Source organism: Solanum lycopersicum, chromosome 12 (genome assembly GCF_036512215.1).
Source record: "Solanum lycopersicum chromosome 12, SLM_r2.1".
Lineage (NCBI taxonomy): Eukaryota > Viridiplantae > Streptophyta > Magnoliopsida > Solanales > Solanaceae > Solanum > Solanum lycopersicum.
In genome coordinates, this window is record NC_090811.1 from 49,049,161 (window position 1) to 49,067,305 (window position 18,145).

General features: G+C 30.7%; 1 protein-coding gene across 1 annotated transcript; it reads left to right on the plus strand.

Annotated features, from left to right (window-relative positions):
* The first annotated feature begins 3,135 nt into the window (after nucleotides 1-3,135).
* Nucleotides 3,136-9,784, plus strand: LOC138340402 (uncharacterized). Its single transcript, XM_069292125.1, has 2 exons — nucleotides 3,136-3,318; nucleotides 9,593-9,784. Exons 1-2 carry the CDS (start codon nucleotides 3,136-3,138, stop codon nucleotides 9,782-9,784), a joined length of 375 nt encoding a protein of 124 aa, XP_069148226.1.
* Nucleotides 9,785-18,145: the final 8,361 nt, after the last annotated feature.

Consider the following 18,145-nt stretch of genomic DNA (forward strand, 5'->3'; position numbering starts at 1 on the left):
TCAAATATTATTTTAAAAAAGAAAAGAGATAACAATCTATAAGTTTCATATTTTCAAATTGATTTATACATATGTTGCATGATTTTCTCCCAAAATAGCACAAGAAAAATAATATAAAGACCCAAAAATTGTACAAAATTGTATGTGCAAATCGAGATTTAAAATCTATAAAATTACAATAGGAAGAATTCACCATTGATGACCATAAAAAACTTCAAGCTTTTCCATTTATTATGTGGGTTTTACATAATTATGATGAGTTTGAATAATTTGTTCTTCCATATTATTAAAAATAACAATTGGAGTTTGTATCTTAATTTTAAGGGAGATTGATTATGTTTAACATTGATTTTTGGAGAAATTTCAAATTAAAACTTTTAAGAGATAAAGATTTTGGAATTGTTCTGCAACTATATTAGAATTGAATTAGATTTGTTTCATAATTATATTAAAATTGAATTAAAATCATGGATTATACAATTATTATACATATTTCAAATATATCCTCTTCTTTGTGAAACCAATTAGAATAATTTAGGTAATTCACGTATATCCTCTTCTTTGTGATACCTATTAGAATAAATGAGGCAATTCACTTATAATATATTTATAATACTGGAGCAACACATATTTCATACTTATTAAAAATATATCTATTAAAATGGAATTATATTTTTTTTCGTGATTGTATTAAAATTGAATCAAAATCATGAACTATACTTTTATAATACATATTCAGAATATATCTTCTTCTTGGTGATACCAATTAGAATAATTTAGGTAATTCACATGTATCCTCTTCTTTGTGATACCAATCAGAATAGTTTAGGTAATGCACTTATAATATATTTATACTACAGGAACAACACATATTTAATACATATTACAAATATCACCTTTTACTTGATAATATTAATCAAAATAATCTATAAAACTCATATAATACATGTTATATATGTTCACAAAGATTCGTTTAATTCATTTGTAGATCATTCTCTTGTTTTTCGTTGATTATGGTTCTCATCCATTCTTGATTTTCTATTCTAATTCAACTTGAATATTGCGTAACGCTATTTTAATACAAATTTAATTAATCTTAGAGTTTTTTTATTTATTTGTTTCTATTTGATACTAGTTTAATTCATTATTGACATAAGTTTAACTCACCATATAAATTAATGACTTTTCTTTAATTAATTATTTTTTATTCATGTTTAATTGTTTCTTCTAAATCAACTTTAATATATTTGTAATACATTTTCAAAGACAAGTTTAATTCAATTTCTAAATTTATTGGTTGATATGTTACGATTGAATCACTTGTTTGATTTATTATTGGTAGAAGTTTTATTCAGTTTACAAATAGAAGAATGTTTATTTTTTCATTTGCTACATTTGACATTCATGTTTAATTTTCTTCTATTTCAACTTTAACATGGATTTAGTACATGTATAATTCAATATAATTCATTGGAAGTTTATTATGTGTCTCATTTTTTAAGACTAGATATCTTGTCTAATTAATTATTGATATACATTTTATTCAATCTAAGATCATCGATTTTCTACGAAAAAAGTAGAGAGAAAAAAGAGCAACATAAATAGACAGAGAAAGAGAAATAAAAAAGAAAGCGTGGAAAAAATAGAGATATAGAAAGTTAGAAAGAAATTGAGGAAGAAAGAGTGAGAAATTAAAAAAAGCGAGAGATAGCGAAAACTGACAAATTTAAAAGCCGATAGATAAAAACACATGAAATAAAACATATAGTGTTTTTATATAATGTTACAAATGGTAATAATTAAAAAATATATAAAATAAGAAATTATTTTTGAAAAGAGATCAACACAATTAATTAATCCTTTTATTTTGAGAGGTAAAAGCTTATTTTTGTTACAAAATTAACAGTACATTAATATTAAGTATTAAAAGTATAATATTCAATCACTAAAACTAATTTATTTGATTGATAAAAAATAACCCACTTCTCAAACCCCGCCATCCTCCCCCATTCCACACCTTATTACCGACACCCTCTCTGCCAAACCCCACTATCCCCTCTTCCTAAAAAGAACCTTAGCCTTCTCCATGTTTTATTCCGAAAATAACTTGAGAAAATTAAATAAAAGGTGTCAAATAAGTCTTGATTTTATTTTTGGTGACAGATTGTCCAAGAGCTGGTCAAATTCTCTTTAAAATGTAATTAACTGAATTTGGGACCAAAATAACATTTCAAAAACTTTCTCAATGTTTTATAAAATACAAAAAGCACTTCATTTTTGAACTTTTATAATTCAATCCAAATCATTTTTTTTAATCTTCTCCCAACGTTCTATCTCTCTCTCTCTCTCTCTCTCGCTCATTTTTCTTTTTTTCCCTTTTTCAATCTTAAAATCCGACTAGACTATCCTCATTATCTTCCTCTTCCTCTCCGACTATCTCCATTATTTTCCTCCTCATCTCTAGTTGTGAGTCTCTCTTCTTTCTGAACTGAAACCGGAATCGACTTAAAATGAGTAAGTTATAACATCTTACTTATAGGCTTGGGAAACAAAATGGTCATGTTTGGCATCATAAGATTCATCTGTGGCAACTTAGAATTCACCTGTGGCAACATAGAATTCATTTGTGGCAAAATTTGGTATATTTGTGTAAACATATGATGTATCTGTGGAAACATAAGATTTATATGTGGCAACTAAAATTTCATGTGTGGCAATAGTAGATACATATGGGGCAACATAAAGTTAATTTATGGTAACATACTATCAATCTGTGGCAACAAAATGTTAATATTATTTTACAATGAATTGTAAACTCTCGATCTTTTTTATTTACCTTGTGGATGAAATGATAGAAGAATTTTCATCCATGACAACAACTCAATCTTTTATTGGTCTTAATTACTCTTCTAACAATAAATGTTCTCTTTGTATATGCGAAGAATGTGAGCAACAAAATTATTATTTTATTAGTCGTGTTAAAAAACTCACTGATATTTTTAAGGAATTGTCTCATAATATAGATGTCCAAAGATCCATGAAGAATTCACATCCTTTGAAGTGTATGAGGTTGAAAAAAATATTTCCCAAACACTTTATATTATTTGTGAGAAGAAAGAAAAGGAGAAGAAGGAAATGGAGGAGAAGGACAAGGAGAAGAAGGAAAAGGAGGAGAAGGAGAAGGAGAAGGAGTCGAAGCAGAAAGACAAGGATAAGGATAAGGAGAAGGGCAAGCAGAATGAGAAGGAGGATAATGAGAAAGAGAAGGAGAATCAGAAAGAAAAAGCCAAAGCAAAAATGAATGAAAAGAAAGTCGAGGTCGTCATTTGTGATGTGAAGTGACAATATCCATTTGAAAGTTTTAACATTGACAACGAGGGTCCAACTGAACTAATGTTAGGTTTCTCGCAATGGATAAATGAGGATCTTTACAAGCATCATGTAAAAAAGTAAAGTCGTTAAACTATTATTTGTATTTCTTCTTGTTGTCCATTAAATAACTCTTTATAATGATTACATAACTACAGAAGAGACAAGGATGATCACTAATTAAACTATAACTCGAAACTTGGTTTTGACCAACTTGATTTTGTAGTTGCATTTCCAAAGAATAAAGAATTGGTTCTACGTAATGACTCAATCCAATAAGTGATGGACTGATGTGGTAAATCAATGTTCAATTTTATGTTTTCATTAATACATGAATATATACGAATAAGTTGATACATAGATACACTTGTTTGATGCATTTGTGCAGTATGTTGATTTTATTTTTACTATTTGCGTAATAAGACGAAGCAACAGAGTCATTCTAAATATAGATATACCACTACTAGTTATTTTATCAAAACATACATTGACAATTCTAGTATTGTTCATGAATATGAGGATAAATCTTCGGAATTATGAAAGGGTTTGGCATAGCTTGTGGGCTGCCTTGACACTTTACAGATGATGTTTATGTCCCTGTAAATAGTAATGGGGACTTCCATTGGGTCTTCGCAATCGTTGCATTGAAAGAACGGTGCATAAAAGTTTATGATTCGATGTCCTCATCTTGGTCTAAATGAAAGTTATCCTCTGATATTCGAAAATTGTCTACAATGTTGCCAAAGTACCTTGAGTTAAGTGAATTTTTTTAGCAAAACGAACAATCCAACTGGTTAGTTCTTTAATGTTACCAAGGAAAGAACAAATATCATGCCTTCGAAGTCAGACATATAAATTGTATTGCCCAACAAAAAAGTAGTAGTCTTTAAGTATCACATTATTTTTTTTGGTCTTACGGCTATCAAAATATGATGTTGTTATATTTTCTAATTGATGATATACCGCACAGAGATTGTGAACATTTTATCACTGCATACGCTGATTTTTTAAGTAATGAACTAGAGTACCATATTGTAGACTAAGTGCTGAAACCCATCGCATGAGATATGCTTCACTCCTATGGAATTATAGAATTTTAAAGGTTTGAAAGGACTATGTTAGTAACAATGAAGACCCACATAGGCCTAGAACTAAAAACGCAAAATTGATATAAATATTGTGGTTACCACCATCGATTAGATAGGTATTCATGGATATCATTTTGAATTACATTTTTATTGTTAAATTGTACAAAACAATTGGTGAAGTGCTAAGTTTTGTTGATAATATAAATATATATAATTTTTATGATTATTTTGATTTTTGTTAGAATAAATGTCAATTATGATGTAGAGGAAGAAATGTGGTTTTTGGGGCGACATATATAGCTTTTGTTGTAAAAAACACCACATATTTATCTGCATGTATACCAACAGAAAGGATACATGTGACAACATATTTTAACAAAAAGGAGATATATGGTAAGATATATCACAGAATAAATATATGTGATAAGACATGTCACATTATCATCCTGAATAACAACACTTTAATATTATTGATAATCGAAAACCAAAAAATTGAATAGACTTATTGATCATCCTTGCACCCTACTGTTTATAGATAGTATAGCGTATTATTGTTATTGTTATTATTATTATTGTTGTTGTAGTTGTTCTTGTTGTTGTTGTTGTTGTTTGGGAAAAAGATCTGAAATATATCTGAAATTTGATCGAAATTGTGATAAAATTTTTTAACTTTGGGTAAGAGTTGTTACTCCCCTACACTATTTAATAGTGTATTTTAATGATATATAAGTGTTTAGCTGGACATGTTACTATTTATAATAATGCAAGATTTATAATGTTCATGTGGGCACCAATATATCTTTAAAATACAGTATTATATAGTAATGGGTTATAAGTCTTGTCCAAAAATTGAAATTGTTACGATAGTTTTGGTCAAAGTGCAAATATATTTAAAACTCTTTACCCAAAAAATTTACTCATCCATTTCACGATTTATATAGTAATTGTTTCACATTTAATCAATAGTCTTTAACAATTACATTAGTCAACTATTCATTAATTTTCAAGTAATATGTACTTATCACATTATAAGATATACATATAACAAAATTTAATGATGTATACAATTCATAAATTTAATAATTTGACCACTTTAATCACTAACAAACTAGTTTAACTACTATATTGACTAATACATGTTTCTGATTAAGTTAAATTCATCATTAAATAAAATATCCCAAAAAAGAACTTAGTAAAACAAATAATAAGACTTTTAATTTTTGGGAAAATCTAATAAATAACATTTTGACTATTTTAAGAAAATATAAAGAACAAAATGAATTCACAAATTCTTATCTTTAAATTAATTAGCTTTTGACCAATTTCTCCATTTTTCCCTATAAATAGATTTCTTAAGTTGTAGACTAAACCACACCACCATTTTCATTGCACCATTTCACATCACTTTTCTAATATGACTGACACTGATAAGAACCACCGCAGTACAATCCAAAAAAGAAAGAAAATTGATCAAACTCCAATTTTATTCTTTATTTATTCTTTACCCAAAGAAAAAATTTAGAAAACTTTAATTATTTTATTTTTATATTTGAGGTAGTTACATTGAAAAAATCTCGAAAAAAATGAGTTACGATGATGAAATTGATATGGCAAAACGATGTTGAAGAACGAATAAGGTGATTAAAATACTTATTTTGAAGTTAATCTCCATATTCGTTGTTCAACATCGTTTTGTCACATCAATTGCTTCTACTAGAAGAAACTTGTTCTTTGACGACCATTTCTTAATGAAGGGATCCAAATCCTGTCGTATAAGTGTATTTATAGAGACCAATTTATTTTCAGATAAATCACTTAGATATGCAATATTGAGAAAATATTTATCATTTATGACAATAGTTTCTTTTTAAATAAATTTGAGAATTTTAAGGAATTAAAGTTGTAAAGCAGTATGACTCATTTATTTCGTGTTTGTGTCTCTTTCTCTACATATGATTTCTGTTTTCTTCTGGTTTAAAATTTTTATTCAAATAATGATCTTCAAATATTATTTCAAAAAATAAAAGAGATAACAATCTATGAGTTTCATATTTTCAAATCCATTTATACAAATGTTGCACGATTTTCTCCCAAAATAGCACAAGAAAACTAATATAAAGACACAAAATTGTACAAAATTGTATGTGCAAATTGAGATTTAAAATCTATAAAATTACAATAGGAAGAATTCACCATTGATGACCATAAAAAACATCAAGCTTTTCCATTTATTATTTGGGTTTTACAAAATTATGATGAGTTTTAATAAGTTGTTCTTCCATATTATTGAAAATAACAATTGGAGTTTATATCTTTATTTTAGGGGATATTGATTATGTTTAACATTGTTTTTTGGAGAAATTTCAAAATAAAACTCTTAAGACATGAAGATTTTGGAATTGTTCTGCAACTATATTAAAATTGAATTGATTTGTTTCATAATTATATTAAAATTGAATTAAAATCATGTACTATACTATTATAATGCATATTTCAAATATATCCTCTTCTTTGTGATACTAATTAGAATAATTTAGGTAATTCACGTATATCCTCTTCTTTGTGATACCTATTAGAATAAATTAGGCAATTCACTTATAATATATTTATAATACAGGAGCAACACATATTTAATACTTATTAAAAATATATGTATTAAAATTGAATTAAATTTTTTTTCATGATTGTATTAAAATTGAATAAAATCATGAACTATACTTTAATAATACATATTTAAAATATATCTTGTTCTTGGTGATACCAATTAGAATAATTTAGGTAATTTACATGTATCCTCTTCTTTGTGATACCAATTAAAATAGTTTAGGCAATGCACTTATAATATATTTATACTACAGAAACAACACATATTTAATTTATATTACAAATATCACCTATTTCTTGATAATATTAATCAAAATAATCTATACAACTCATATAATACATGTTATATATGTTCACAAAGATATGTTTAATTCATTTTGTAGATCATTCTCCTGTTTTTCGTTGATTATGGTTCTTATCTATTCTTGATTTTCTATTCTAATTCAACTTGAATATTGCGTAATGCCATTTTAATACAAATTTAAGTAATCTTGCAGTTTTTTATTTATTTGTTTCTATTTGATACTAGTTTAATTCAATATTGATGTAAGTTTAATTCACCATATAAATTAATGTCTTTTCTTTATTTAGTTATTTTTTATTCATGTTTAATTGTTTCTTCTAATTCAACTTTAATATATGTGTAATACATTTTCAAAGATAAGTTTAATTCAAATTCTAAATTAATTGGTTGAGATGTTACGATTGAATCACTTGTTTAGTTTATTATTGAAAGAAGTTTTATTCAGTTTAAAAATAAAAGAATGTTTATTTTTCATTTGCTACATTTGACATTCATGTTTAATTTTCTTCTGTTTCAACTTTAACATGGATTTAGTACATGTATAATTTAATATAATTCATTGGAAGTTTATTATGTGTCTCATTTTTAAAGACTAGATATCTTGTCTAATTAATTATTGATATACATTTTATTCAATCTAAGATCATCAATTTTTCTACGAAAAAAGTAGTGAGAAAAAGAGAAAAAAGAGCAACATAAATAGATGGAGAAAGAGTAACAAAAAAGAAAGCGTGGAAAAAATAGAGATATAGAAAGTTAGAAAGAAATAGAAGGAGAAAGAGTAAGAAATTAAAAAAAAGCGAGAGACAGCAAAAAGTGACAAATTTAAAAGCCGATTGAGAAAAACAAATCAAATAAAACATATAATGTTGTTATAGAATGTTACAAATGGTAATAATTAAATAATATATAAAAAAAGAAATTATTTTTAAAAAGAGATCAACTCAATTAATTAATCCTTTTATTTTCAAAGGTTAAAGCTTATTTTTGTTACAAAATTAACAGTACATTAATATTTAGTATTAAAAGTATAATATCCAATCACTAAAACTAATTTATTTGATTAATAAAAAATAACCCACTTCTCAAACCCCGCCATCCTCCCCCATAACATACCTTATTACCAACACCCTCTCTGCCAAACCCACTATCCCCTCTTCCTAAAAAGAACCTTAGCCTTCTCCTTGTTTTATACCAAAAATAACTTGAGAAAAATAAATAAAAGGTGTCAAATAATTCTTGGTTTTATTTTTGGTGACAGATTGACCAAGAGTTGGTCAAATTCTCTTTAAAATGTAATTAACTAAATTTGGGACCAAATTAACATTTCAGAAACTTTCTCAATATTTTATAAAATACTAAAAGCACTTCATTTTTTAACTTTTATAATTCAATCCAAATCATTTTTTTAATCTTCTCCCAACGTTCTCTCTCTCTCTCTCTCTCTCTCTCTCTCTCTCTCTCTCTCTTTTGTTCTTGTTCATTTTCCTTTTTTAATCTTAAAATCCGACTAGACTATCCTCATTATCTTCCTCTTCCTCTCCGACTATCTCCATTATTTTCCTCCTCATCTCTTGTTGTGAGTCTCTCTTCTTTCTGAATTGAAACCGCAATCAACTTAAAATGAGTAAGTTATAACATCTTACATATAGGCTTGGGCAACAAAATGGTCATGTGTGGCAACATAAGATTCATCTGTGGCAACTTAGAATTCCCGTGTGGCAACATAGAATTCATTTGTGGCAAAAATTGGTATATTTGTGTCAACATATGATGTATCTGTGGCAACATAAGATTTATATGTGGCAGCTAAAATTTCATGTGTGGCAATAGTAGATACATATGGGGCAACATAATGTTAATTTATGGTAACATACTATCAATCTTTGGCAAAAGAATGTTAATATTATTTTATAATGAATTGTAAACTCTCGATCTTTTTTATTTACCTTGTGGATGAAATGATACAAGAAGCTTCATCCATGACAACAACTCAATCTTTTATTAGTCTTACTTCCTCTTCTAACATCAAATGTTCTCTTTGTATATGCGAAGAATGTGAGCAACAACATTATTATTTTATTAGTCGTCTTAAAAAACTCACTGATATTTTTAAGTAATTGTCTCATAATATAGATGTCCAAAGATCCATTAAGAATTCACAACCTTTGAAGTGTATGAGGTTGAAAAAATATATTTCCCAAACACTTTATAAATTTGCGAGAAGAAAGAAAAGGAGAAGAAGGAAATAGAGGAGAAGAAGAAGGAAAAGAAGGAGAAGGAGAAGGATAAGGATAAGGAGAAGGAGAAGCAGAAAGAGAAGGAGGATAATGAGAAAGAGAAGGAGAATCAGAAAGAAAAAGCTAAAGCAAAAATGAAAGAAAAGAAAGTCGAGGTCGTCATTTATGATGTGAAGTGACAATATCCATTTGAAAGTTTTAACATTGACAACGAGGGTCAAACTGAACTAATGTTAGGTTTCTCGAAATGAATAAATGAGAGTCTTTACAATTATCATGCAAAAAAGTAAAGTCGTTAAAATATTATTTGTATTTCTTCTTGTTGTCCATTAAAAAACTCTTTATAATGATTACATAACTGCAAAAGAAACAAGGATGATCACTAATTAAACTATCACTCGTAACTTGGTTTTGATCAACTATATTTTGTAGTTGCATTTCCAAAGAATAAAGAATTGATTCTACGTAATGACTCAACCCAATAAGTAATGGACTGATGTGGTAAATCAATGTTCAATTTTATGTTTTGATTAATACATCAATATATACAAATAAGTTGATACATAGATACACTTGTTTGATGCATTTGTGCAGTATGTTGATGTCATTTTTTACTATTTGCGTAAAAAGACGAAGCAACAGAGTCATTCTAAATATCGATATACCACTACTAGTTATTTTTTCAAAACATACATTGACAATGCTAGTGTTGTTCATGAATATGAGGATAAATCGTCGGCATTATGAAGGGGTTTGGTATAGCTTGTGGGCTTCCTTGACACTTGACAGATGATGTTTATGTCCCTATAAATAGTAATGGGTACTTCCATTTGGTTTTCGTAATCGTTGCATTGAAAGAACGGTGCATTAAAGTTTATGATTCCATGTCCTCATCCAGGTCAAAATGAAAATTGTCCTCTGAGATTTGAAAATTGTCTACAATGCTGCCAAAGTACCTTGAGTTAAGTGAATTTTTTTAGCAAAACGAACGATCCAACTGGTTAGTTCTTGAATGTTACCAAGGAAAGAACAAATCTCATCCCTTCAAAGTCAGACATATAAATGGTATTGCCCAACAAGAAAGTAGTAGTCTTTAAGTATCACATTATTTTTTTTTGTCTTACGACTATCAAAATATGATGTTATTATATTTTCTAATTGATGATATACAACACAGAGATTGTGAACTTTTTATCGCTGCATACACTGATTTTTTAAGTAATGAACTACAGTGCCATCTTGTAGACTAAGTGCTGAAGCCCATCGCATGAGATATGCTTCACTCCTATGGAATTATAGAATTTTAAAGGTTGGAAAGGGCTATGTTAGTAACAATGAAGACCCACATAAGCCTAGAACTAAAAACTCAAAATTGATAAAAATATTGTGGTTACCACCATCAATTAGATAGGTAGTTATGGATATCATTCTGAATTACCTTTTTATTGTTAAAGTGTATAAAACAATTGGTGACATGTTAAGTTTTGTTGATAATATAAATATAAATAATTTTTATGATTATTTTGATTTTTGTTAGAATAAATGTCAAATATGATGCAGAGGAAGAAATGTGGTGTTTGTGGCAACATATATAACTTTTGTTGTAAAAAACACCACATATTTATCTGCATGTATACCAACTGAAAGGATACATGTGACAACATATTTTAACAAAAGGGAGATATATGGTAAGATATATCACAAAATAAATATATGTGATAAGACATGTCACATTATCATCCTGAATAACAACACTTCAATATTATTGATAATCGAAAACAAAAAAATTGAATAGATTTCCGCCCAATTCTGAAACTCCATAATCCAGACCCATTTTTCTTTATTTCCTCTCTTCCCAACCCAATTCCCTTTTTCCCCTTTCCCTTCAACCCAATTTCCTTCTCATACCCAGCCCACTCTAATTCCTCTATTCCCAGGCCCTTTTTTGAAAAAAAATAAAATCAGCAGCCCACTTCAACCGTTTTCCCTTAAATCCTCAAGCCCAAGTTCAAATATTTTTCTCTCTATTATTTATTTGTTTGAATTAAATTAATATTTTTGTAGAATTTTAATAATCTCCTAAAGGGCAGCCATTTTCATTATTTTAAATTTTACTATTTTATTTACTTTTATCACCATTTAGTTTCCCTTCAATTAAATCCCTCTAAATATTTCCCTTTATAAGTAAAAAATGAAATAAAAAATATTAAAACGAATTTTTTCTTTACTTAGTTAAAATTTTATTTTAAAAGTCATTTAGTCAAATCGCCGGTCAACCGCGAGTTAGCGGGCATCCCGAGGGCCTAATAACTTCTCGGGATGTACATTGAACTTCAAACCTTTTCAATCGATTTTTAATCTATTTTTAAATCTTTTGAAATTTTTTCTTGATTTTATCAAAAATCAAGTGGCGACTCCGTAATTTGAAAAGTTGATTTTTCTTAAATAATAAGATTAATTGATTTTTTCTAAAACTAGTAATCTTCACACTATTTTTTAAACAAATAGTATTTTTAAAAATAAAATAGAAATGGCGAGTCCGTTGGGGATTAATTAAGTTCTAACCACAAGATTTGACTGTTTGACTTATTATTTTTAATTGTTAAAATATTTTTTGTGCCGAATTGTTTAAATTTTCATAAACTGTCATTGCAATCATGGGATATCATAAAATTTTGTCAAATGACATTTATTTTATTTCCACTAAAAGGACGATTATTCGGGTTCGTAGTCGTTCGTTAACCTAAATTTTCTCGGGACACCCTGACGAGTGTAGTTGACTACTTGATAGTCAACGATCGTTAACTTTCCCAACCCAAGTATTCCGCCCTTGGGTTATCCTTTCCACTTCAAACACAACCCAATCTTAGTCAAACTAAGATAGAGCGAAGCCCAATCCCGAATCTAGCGCATTGGCCTAAGACGACCCAACACCCAAGGCGTGTTGAGCCCATTAGAAGACCACCTTGAGTCGAAAATGGCCCACGGCCTAAATGGACGTTCATACTTATGTGTTTAAATTTGAAGGATGTATACGTTGTTTGAGAAAATCATTGTCTCATAGGGTAAGAATTAGATTATAGTTTATATAAGTTAACGAAAGAGCTTTAAAAGCTACTGGTCCATCCAAAGACGGCACCCGAAGATTATTAAAGTCAAGAAAGAAGAAGGATCTTTCGTGGAGGCATAGTTTAGGGTCGTACCCCTGCGTGGGACTGATTATTTCGTATGCATTTCCCTATTATGTATCCCCATTGAGTTTTATTCATAAAATTTATATAAATTTGAGTTTTGGGCCAATGAAATATTTCAAATGACGTATACATCTCTCAAATCGCTAGGCCTACCCTTGGCACAAAAAGGTCACATATTTGTTTAGAACGCGCAATATTTGTTTATGTGTTATAACCGCTTATCTTAATATGTTGCTTTATTTGGAGATACTCTAGCTCACTCTTCTTCAAATAGTTTTAAAACCCTAAGCACGAATATCAACTCACTATCAAAAGTGCATCAAAATACTCTTCGAATCTTTAGTTTCCCAAAATAAAACAAAAAAATTTGAGCTTGATTTTTCTTTAGTACTACTCTCATATCAGAAAAAGATTCATCATTTCAAATCAAAAGAATTTTGAGAAATTTTATCTTTTTCGACTCTGATAAGGAAATTAGAGTTACATCTCAATCAAAAACAAAGTACGGTAATGAAAGATACCGTCAACTTTGTCTCGACTCAGGTCGACATTTTTAGTCACTAATCCCAAAGTCAAGTAGACAAATTCCTGTCTATTTAGTCATTTATGTATATTGGTTTCTCTATATTGATGAGCCAGTTTATCTCCGAATAAAACAACTCTTATGTGTTTACACCTATATGTGATATCTTGTATTATTTACCACCTCCAAGCACTAACACATTTGTCTTTTGAGTTTTTTTGATTTGTCAGGTTTATAGAACTGATCTCTGTTGATAAGTTGATTGATCATCTTATTTCACAAGGCCTAAGGCCCCAAAAGATTCCTTCCCCGATCAAAATTTTCAAATATAAAAGACAATAATAGGGGATAACAATGATGAGATTGACATGAATGATGTTGTCGTGGATCAACCCGCCGCCGTTGATAAAAGTGAATTGATTATGCAATTGATGCAACAGATTGCCGAAATGAGGGTCGAAATGCAAAGAATGCAAGATGTGTATAATACAATTTCATCCCTCAACCCTCCAAGAGATGGAAGACCTCCACTCCACTTTCCTCCACCAAGCAAGGAACAGGTTCAAAACCTTCTCTCTAACCCCGCTCAAAATCCTCCAACCATTGACTTAACTACCCCCAATCCCCGTCACGCCACCACATCATGTCAAGCCCCACATCCTCCTCAAAAAACCAACCTTCATAGCCTCCATCTCCCTTAAAACCAAAATACGAACGATACTCAAACCTTCCCCCATCTTCAAAACCAAAATATTGATCCTCAAACTTTACCCCAAAATTATCAAGCCACTCAAAATACCCAGAATCCTTCCATTGTTCCACCCATACCTAAAAAGACTACTTTCCAAATCCCAACTTTAAATGAACATTATGCTTACTGTTCCGAGCTTGATCACTATAAGGAACAGGAGAGAGAGTGGAGGTCAAAAGAAGAGGTAGTCAAGGTGAATATGAAACAAGAGATCTAGTAAGCCATGAAGGAGTTGCACTATATTTCCGAAGTCGATGGATTGAGCTATAAGGATTTATGCATCCATCCGAATCTCGACCTCCCAGAAGGGTTCAAAGTGCCAAAGTTTGTCACTTTTAACGGAACAGGAAATCCTCTAGCACATCTGAAAGTTTATTGTGATCAACTCGTGGGAGTTGGCAAAAATGAAGCATTATTGATGCGTCTCTTCAGTCGAAGTCTAAGTGCAGAAGCTCTAGAGTGGCTTACATCACAAGAGCTGAAACAATGGAAAAATTGGAATGCACTCGCAAAGGATTTCACGGAAAGATTTTGACATAACATAGAAGATTCCCCCATCGCTACTACTTTGAGAAGATCAAACAGAAGTCTACAGAAAATTATCGAGAGTACGCTCTTCGTTGGAGAAAAGAGGCCGCAAAAGTTCTACCTCCTATGTCGGAACGTAAGATCACTAAAATGTTCATTCGTACTCAAGAGCCTGAGTACTATGAAAGAATGTTGTGTATGATGGGACAAAAATTTGTCGAGATTGTAAAAGTGGGAGAAGCTTTGGATGATGGTTTCAAGACTGGAAAGGTCACCAAACTTACCGCATTGCAATCTAATGGAAAATCTACCAGAATTAATGATATGGATAAATCAAAAGGAAAAGTGGAGGAGGTAAGTATGGTCATGGCTACTTGTATAAGGCCAACTTCTTAAAGGAAATATCAAAACCATAATGTCAATCTGAAAAAATTTCCTTGCCAAAAATTTAGGAAGGCTCCTAAGGTATTTGCACCATTAAGGGAATCTCAAACTCAAATTTATGAAAGGTTGAAAGCATGGGTATGCTCTATCCTATAAAATGAAGACCAGCCAATCCTTTGGGAAAATTTTACAGAGCTGACCACAAATGTGCTTATCATTCAGGAGCCGTTGGACACGACACAGAGAATTGTTAAACTCTAAAGCATAAGATACAAAATATGATCAACAACAACTTGATCAATATTGAGGAAACCACTTGAATGGATGACATATTGGATGCTTAAGAGTGAGCACAAAACATTTCTGAACTGAGTCATTTTAAGATATTCATCATCAAATGTCGAGAAGAAGAATGCCAACATTGGCCAAAATTTTGCATGTGAAGTTTTGTTACCTTTCTTTTGAAATGTATTTAACCCCTTTCCCCCCCTCATTTTATCTATATTTCTTGTCTGAACTACGTTGACCTGAATTCACAAGAATGAGATACGTAGGCGGCTTATGTCGGCCTCGGTCGTTTCTTTATCAAAACTTCTTATTTTGGATAATCCTTAAGAGGGGAACTACGTTTGACCTTATTCCTGCTCCAATGAGATACATAGGCGCCACAACGGCTCGATCATATACCCAGTAAGATTTCCATTTCTCTTCTTAATGGAAACTGGAATAGAATTTTTGAGAGGATCTCAAAAATTCATTTGAAGTTGGACTTCTTTAACAAGTCAAAACAGAAAACAAAAATTCTATGGAGTTAGCTTTGGGTGGATCTCAAAATTATGCTAATCTATTTTTCAACTAGGACAGAATTTTTGAGATGATCTTAAAAATTCCACAAATGTCATTTGTTACTTATTGAGGTAAACTGGGACAAATTTTGAGGAGGGCGTCAAAATTCTTGAATGAGCAACCTCATAATTAAAAGAGCAAGTTATGAGAGTTCTTATAGATTTTACACCGGAACAAATTTTATAGGAGGATCCTCAAAATTCTATCAAATATGCCATACAAAGACGGGCGAGCGTGTAAACCAACAACAAGAAGAAGCATGGAGACAAGACCAACAGAAACCAGTCTTTCAGACTAAGAATTTTTCTCTTGATGCAGGAACATCGAAGTCACAAAAATGGCTATATGAAGCTGTCAAGAGTGACAAAGGGCGTCACTTGCACCCATCGTGGAATCATCAACAAAACCTAGAAAATCTTCAATCTCATTTTATCTCTAGTTCCTTATATTGCCTCAAGTAATTTATAAACAAGTTTCTTTTTATCTTGCAGGAATATTAAGGCCGAAAACTGATAGACTCTTTCAGAGTTGCAAGAAGCCAAGTGCGGGAGGATCGCTAGTTATGAGTCATGATCAAAGATTACAGTTGGACTCTTCATAGCCTAATCTGGATAATCCAAATGACTAAATCTAGTTCCTCAACTTTAGTTTTGTTCTTTACTTCATCATCGATACTAATGTTCTTCGACGTGGAGCTTTGCAGGTGATAGTATTGGTAATGCGAGAGTTGAATGTTAAATCGACATCAGATTTTGAAGATGATCAGAGTGACACTAAGTTAGAAGTGTTGCAAGGGAATTTGCAGAGTCCGTCACATCAGAAAGATGATGGTCACCATAATATCTCCTTGACAGTTAAAGTTATCGAATTGCTATAAGTTTTGGATAATGATTAAAAATGACTGCAACAAACTCAAATTCTGTTGAGTTTGTCAAGGAAGATGAGAGTGTCTTTATTTTTCATTTGAATTAATTAAATCATTCACCTCAATAATTATTTCTTTTAAAGAACAGAAACATAGTCGCGACGTGCATAAACATCAATTTAGTTTTTAGTATGTCTGTCTCATAGCAATTTCGGCGTACTTTGTTTCTTGAATATGTCAGAATCATAATTCTAATTTGTTTGGTATCCACCCCATAAGTGGATTATGTATTTTGATTGGCCAATCAAAATACTTCCGCATATAGTACTGTTGGGTGGTCCACCCCATAAGTGGTTCGTATATATGCTTTTCCATTTCGGGTTCCTATTTTTGAATTATATGGCATATTATCGAGCCATATACCTCGTTGCAGTTGGAATACTATCAAGTCATCCACCTTGTTACAATTGGAATATTATCTTGCCATCTACCTCGTTACAGTTGGATTATTATCAAGCCATCCACCTCGTTACAGATAGAATATTATCGAGTCATCCACCTCGTTATAGTTGGAATATTATCGAGCTATCCACCTCGTTACAGTTGGACTATTATCGAGCCATCCACCTCGTTACAGTTGGAATATTATCGAGCTATCCACCTCGTTACAGTTGGACTATTATCGAGCCATCCACCTGTCACGACCCAAACCGGGTTGCGACTGGCACCCACACTTACCACGACTTATGTGAGCGAACCAACCAATCTAACCTTAACATTTCAATATAATATCAACAGAAAGTAATGCGGAAGACTTAACTCATTAAATAAAGACCAGTTCATTAACTTCTAAAATTCAACATCTATTATTCCCTAAAATCTGGAAGTCATCATCACAAGAAGATCTACGATCAAACGACTAGACTAAGAGTACTCTAAAAGCTAAAAATACATAAGAAGCTTGTCCATGCCGGAAGTTTAAGGCATCAAGACTTGAAGAAGAAGATCCAGTCCAAGCTAGAAGCATTAGCTCACCCTGAATTTCCGATGTAGTAAGACTGGCTTGAATTACTGTTGAGTCGAAGACGACGACACGTTTGCTGCACTCCACAAATAAACAAGAAGAAAACATAAAAGTAGGGGTCAGTACAAAACACGGGTACTAAGTAGATATCATCGGCCAACTCAAAATAGAAATCAATATATACCAATAATATCATAAAATCAACCATGATACTCAACATGTAGCAACAACAAGTACTATATCATTAACAATTACCGTCAAGTTCACGCATGAGGACTCAAGCCTCGATACCATACTCATTTGGCAATCATGTTCATTAGATTGAGTATATTAACATCTTTCAAGATTCATTATCTTTATTTCTCTTGTGTCGGTACGTGACACTCCGCTCCCTCAATATTCATTAATCCTCTTGTGTCGGTACG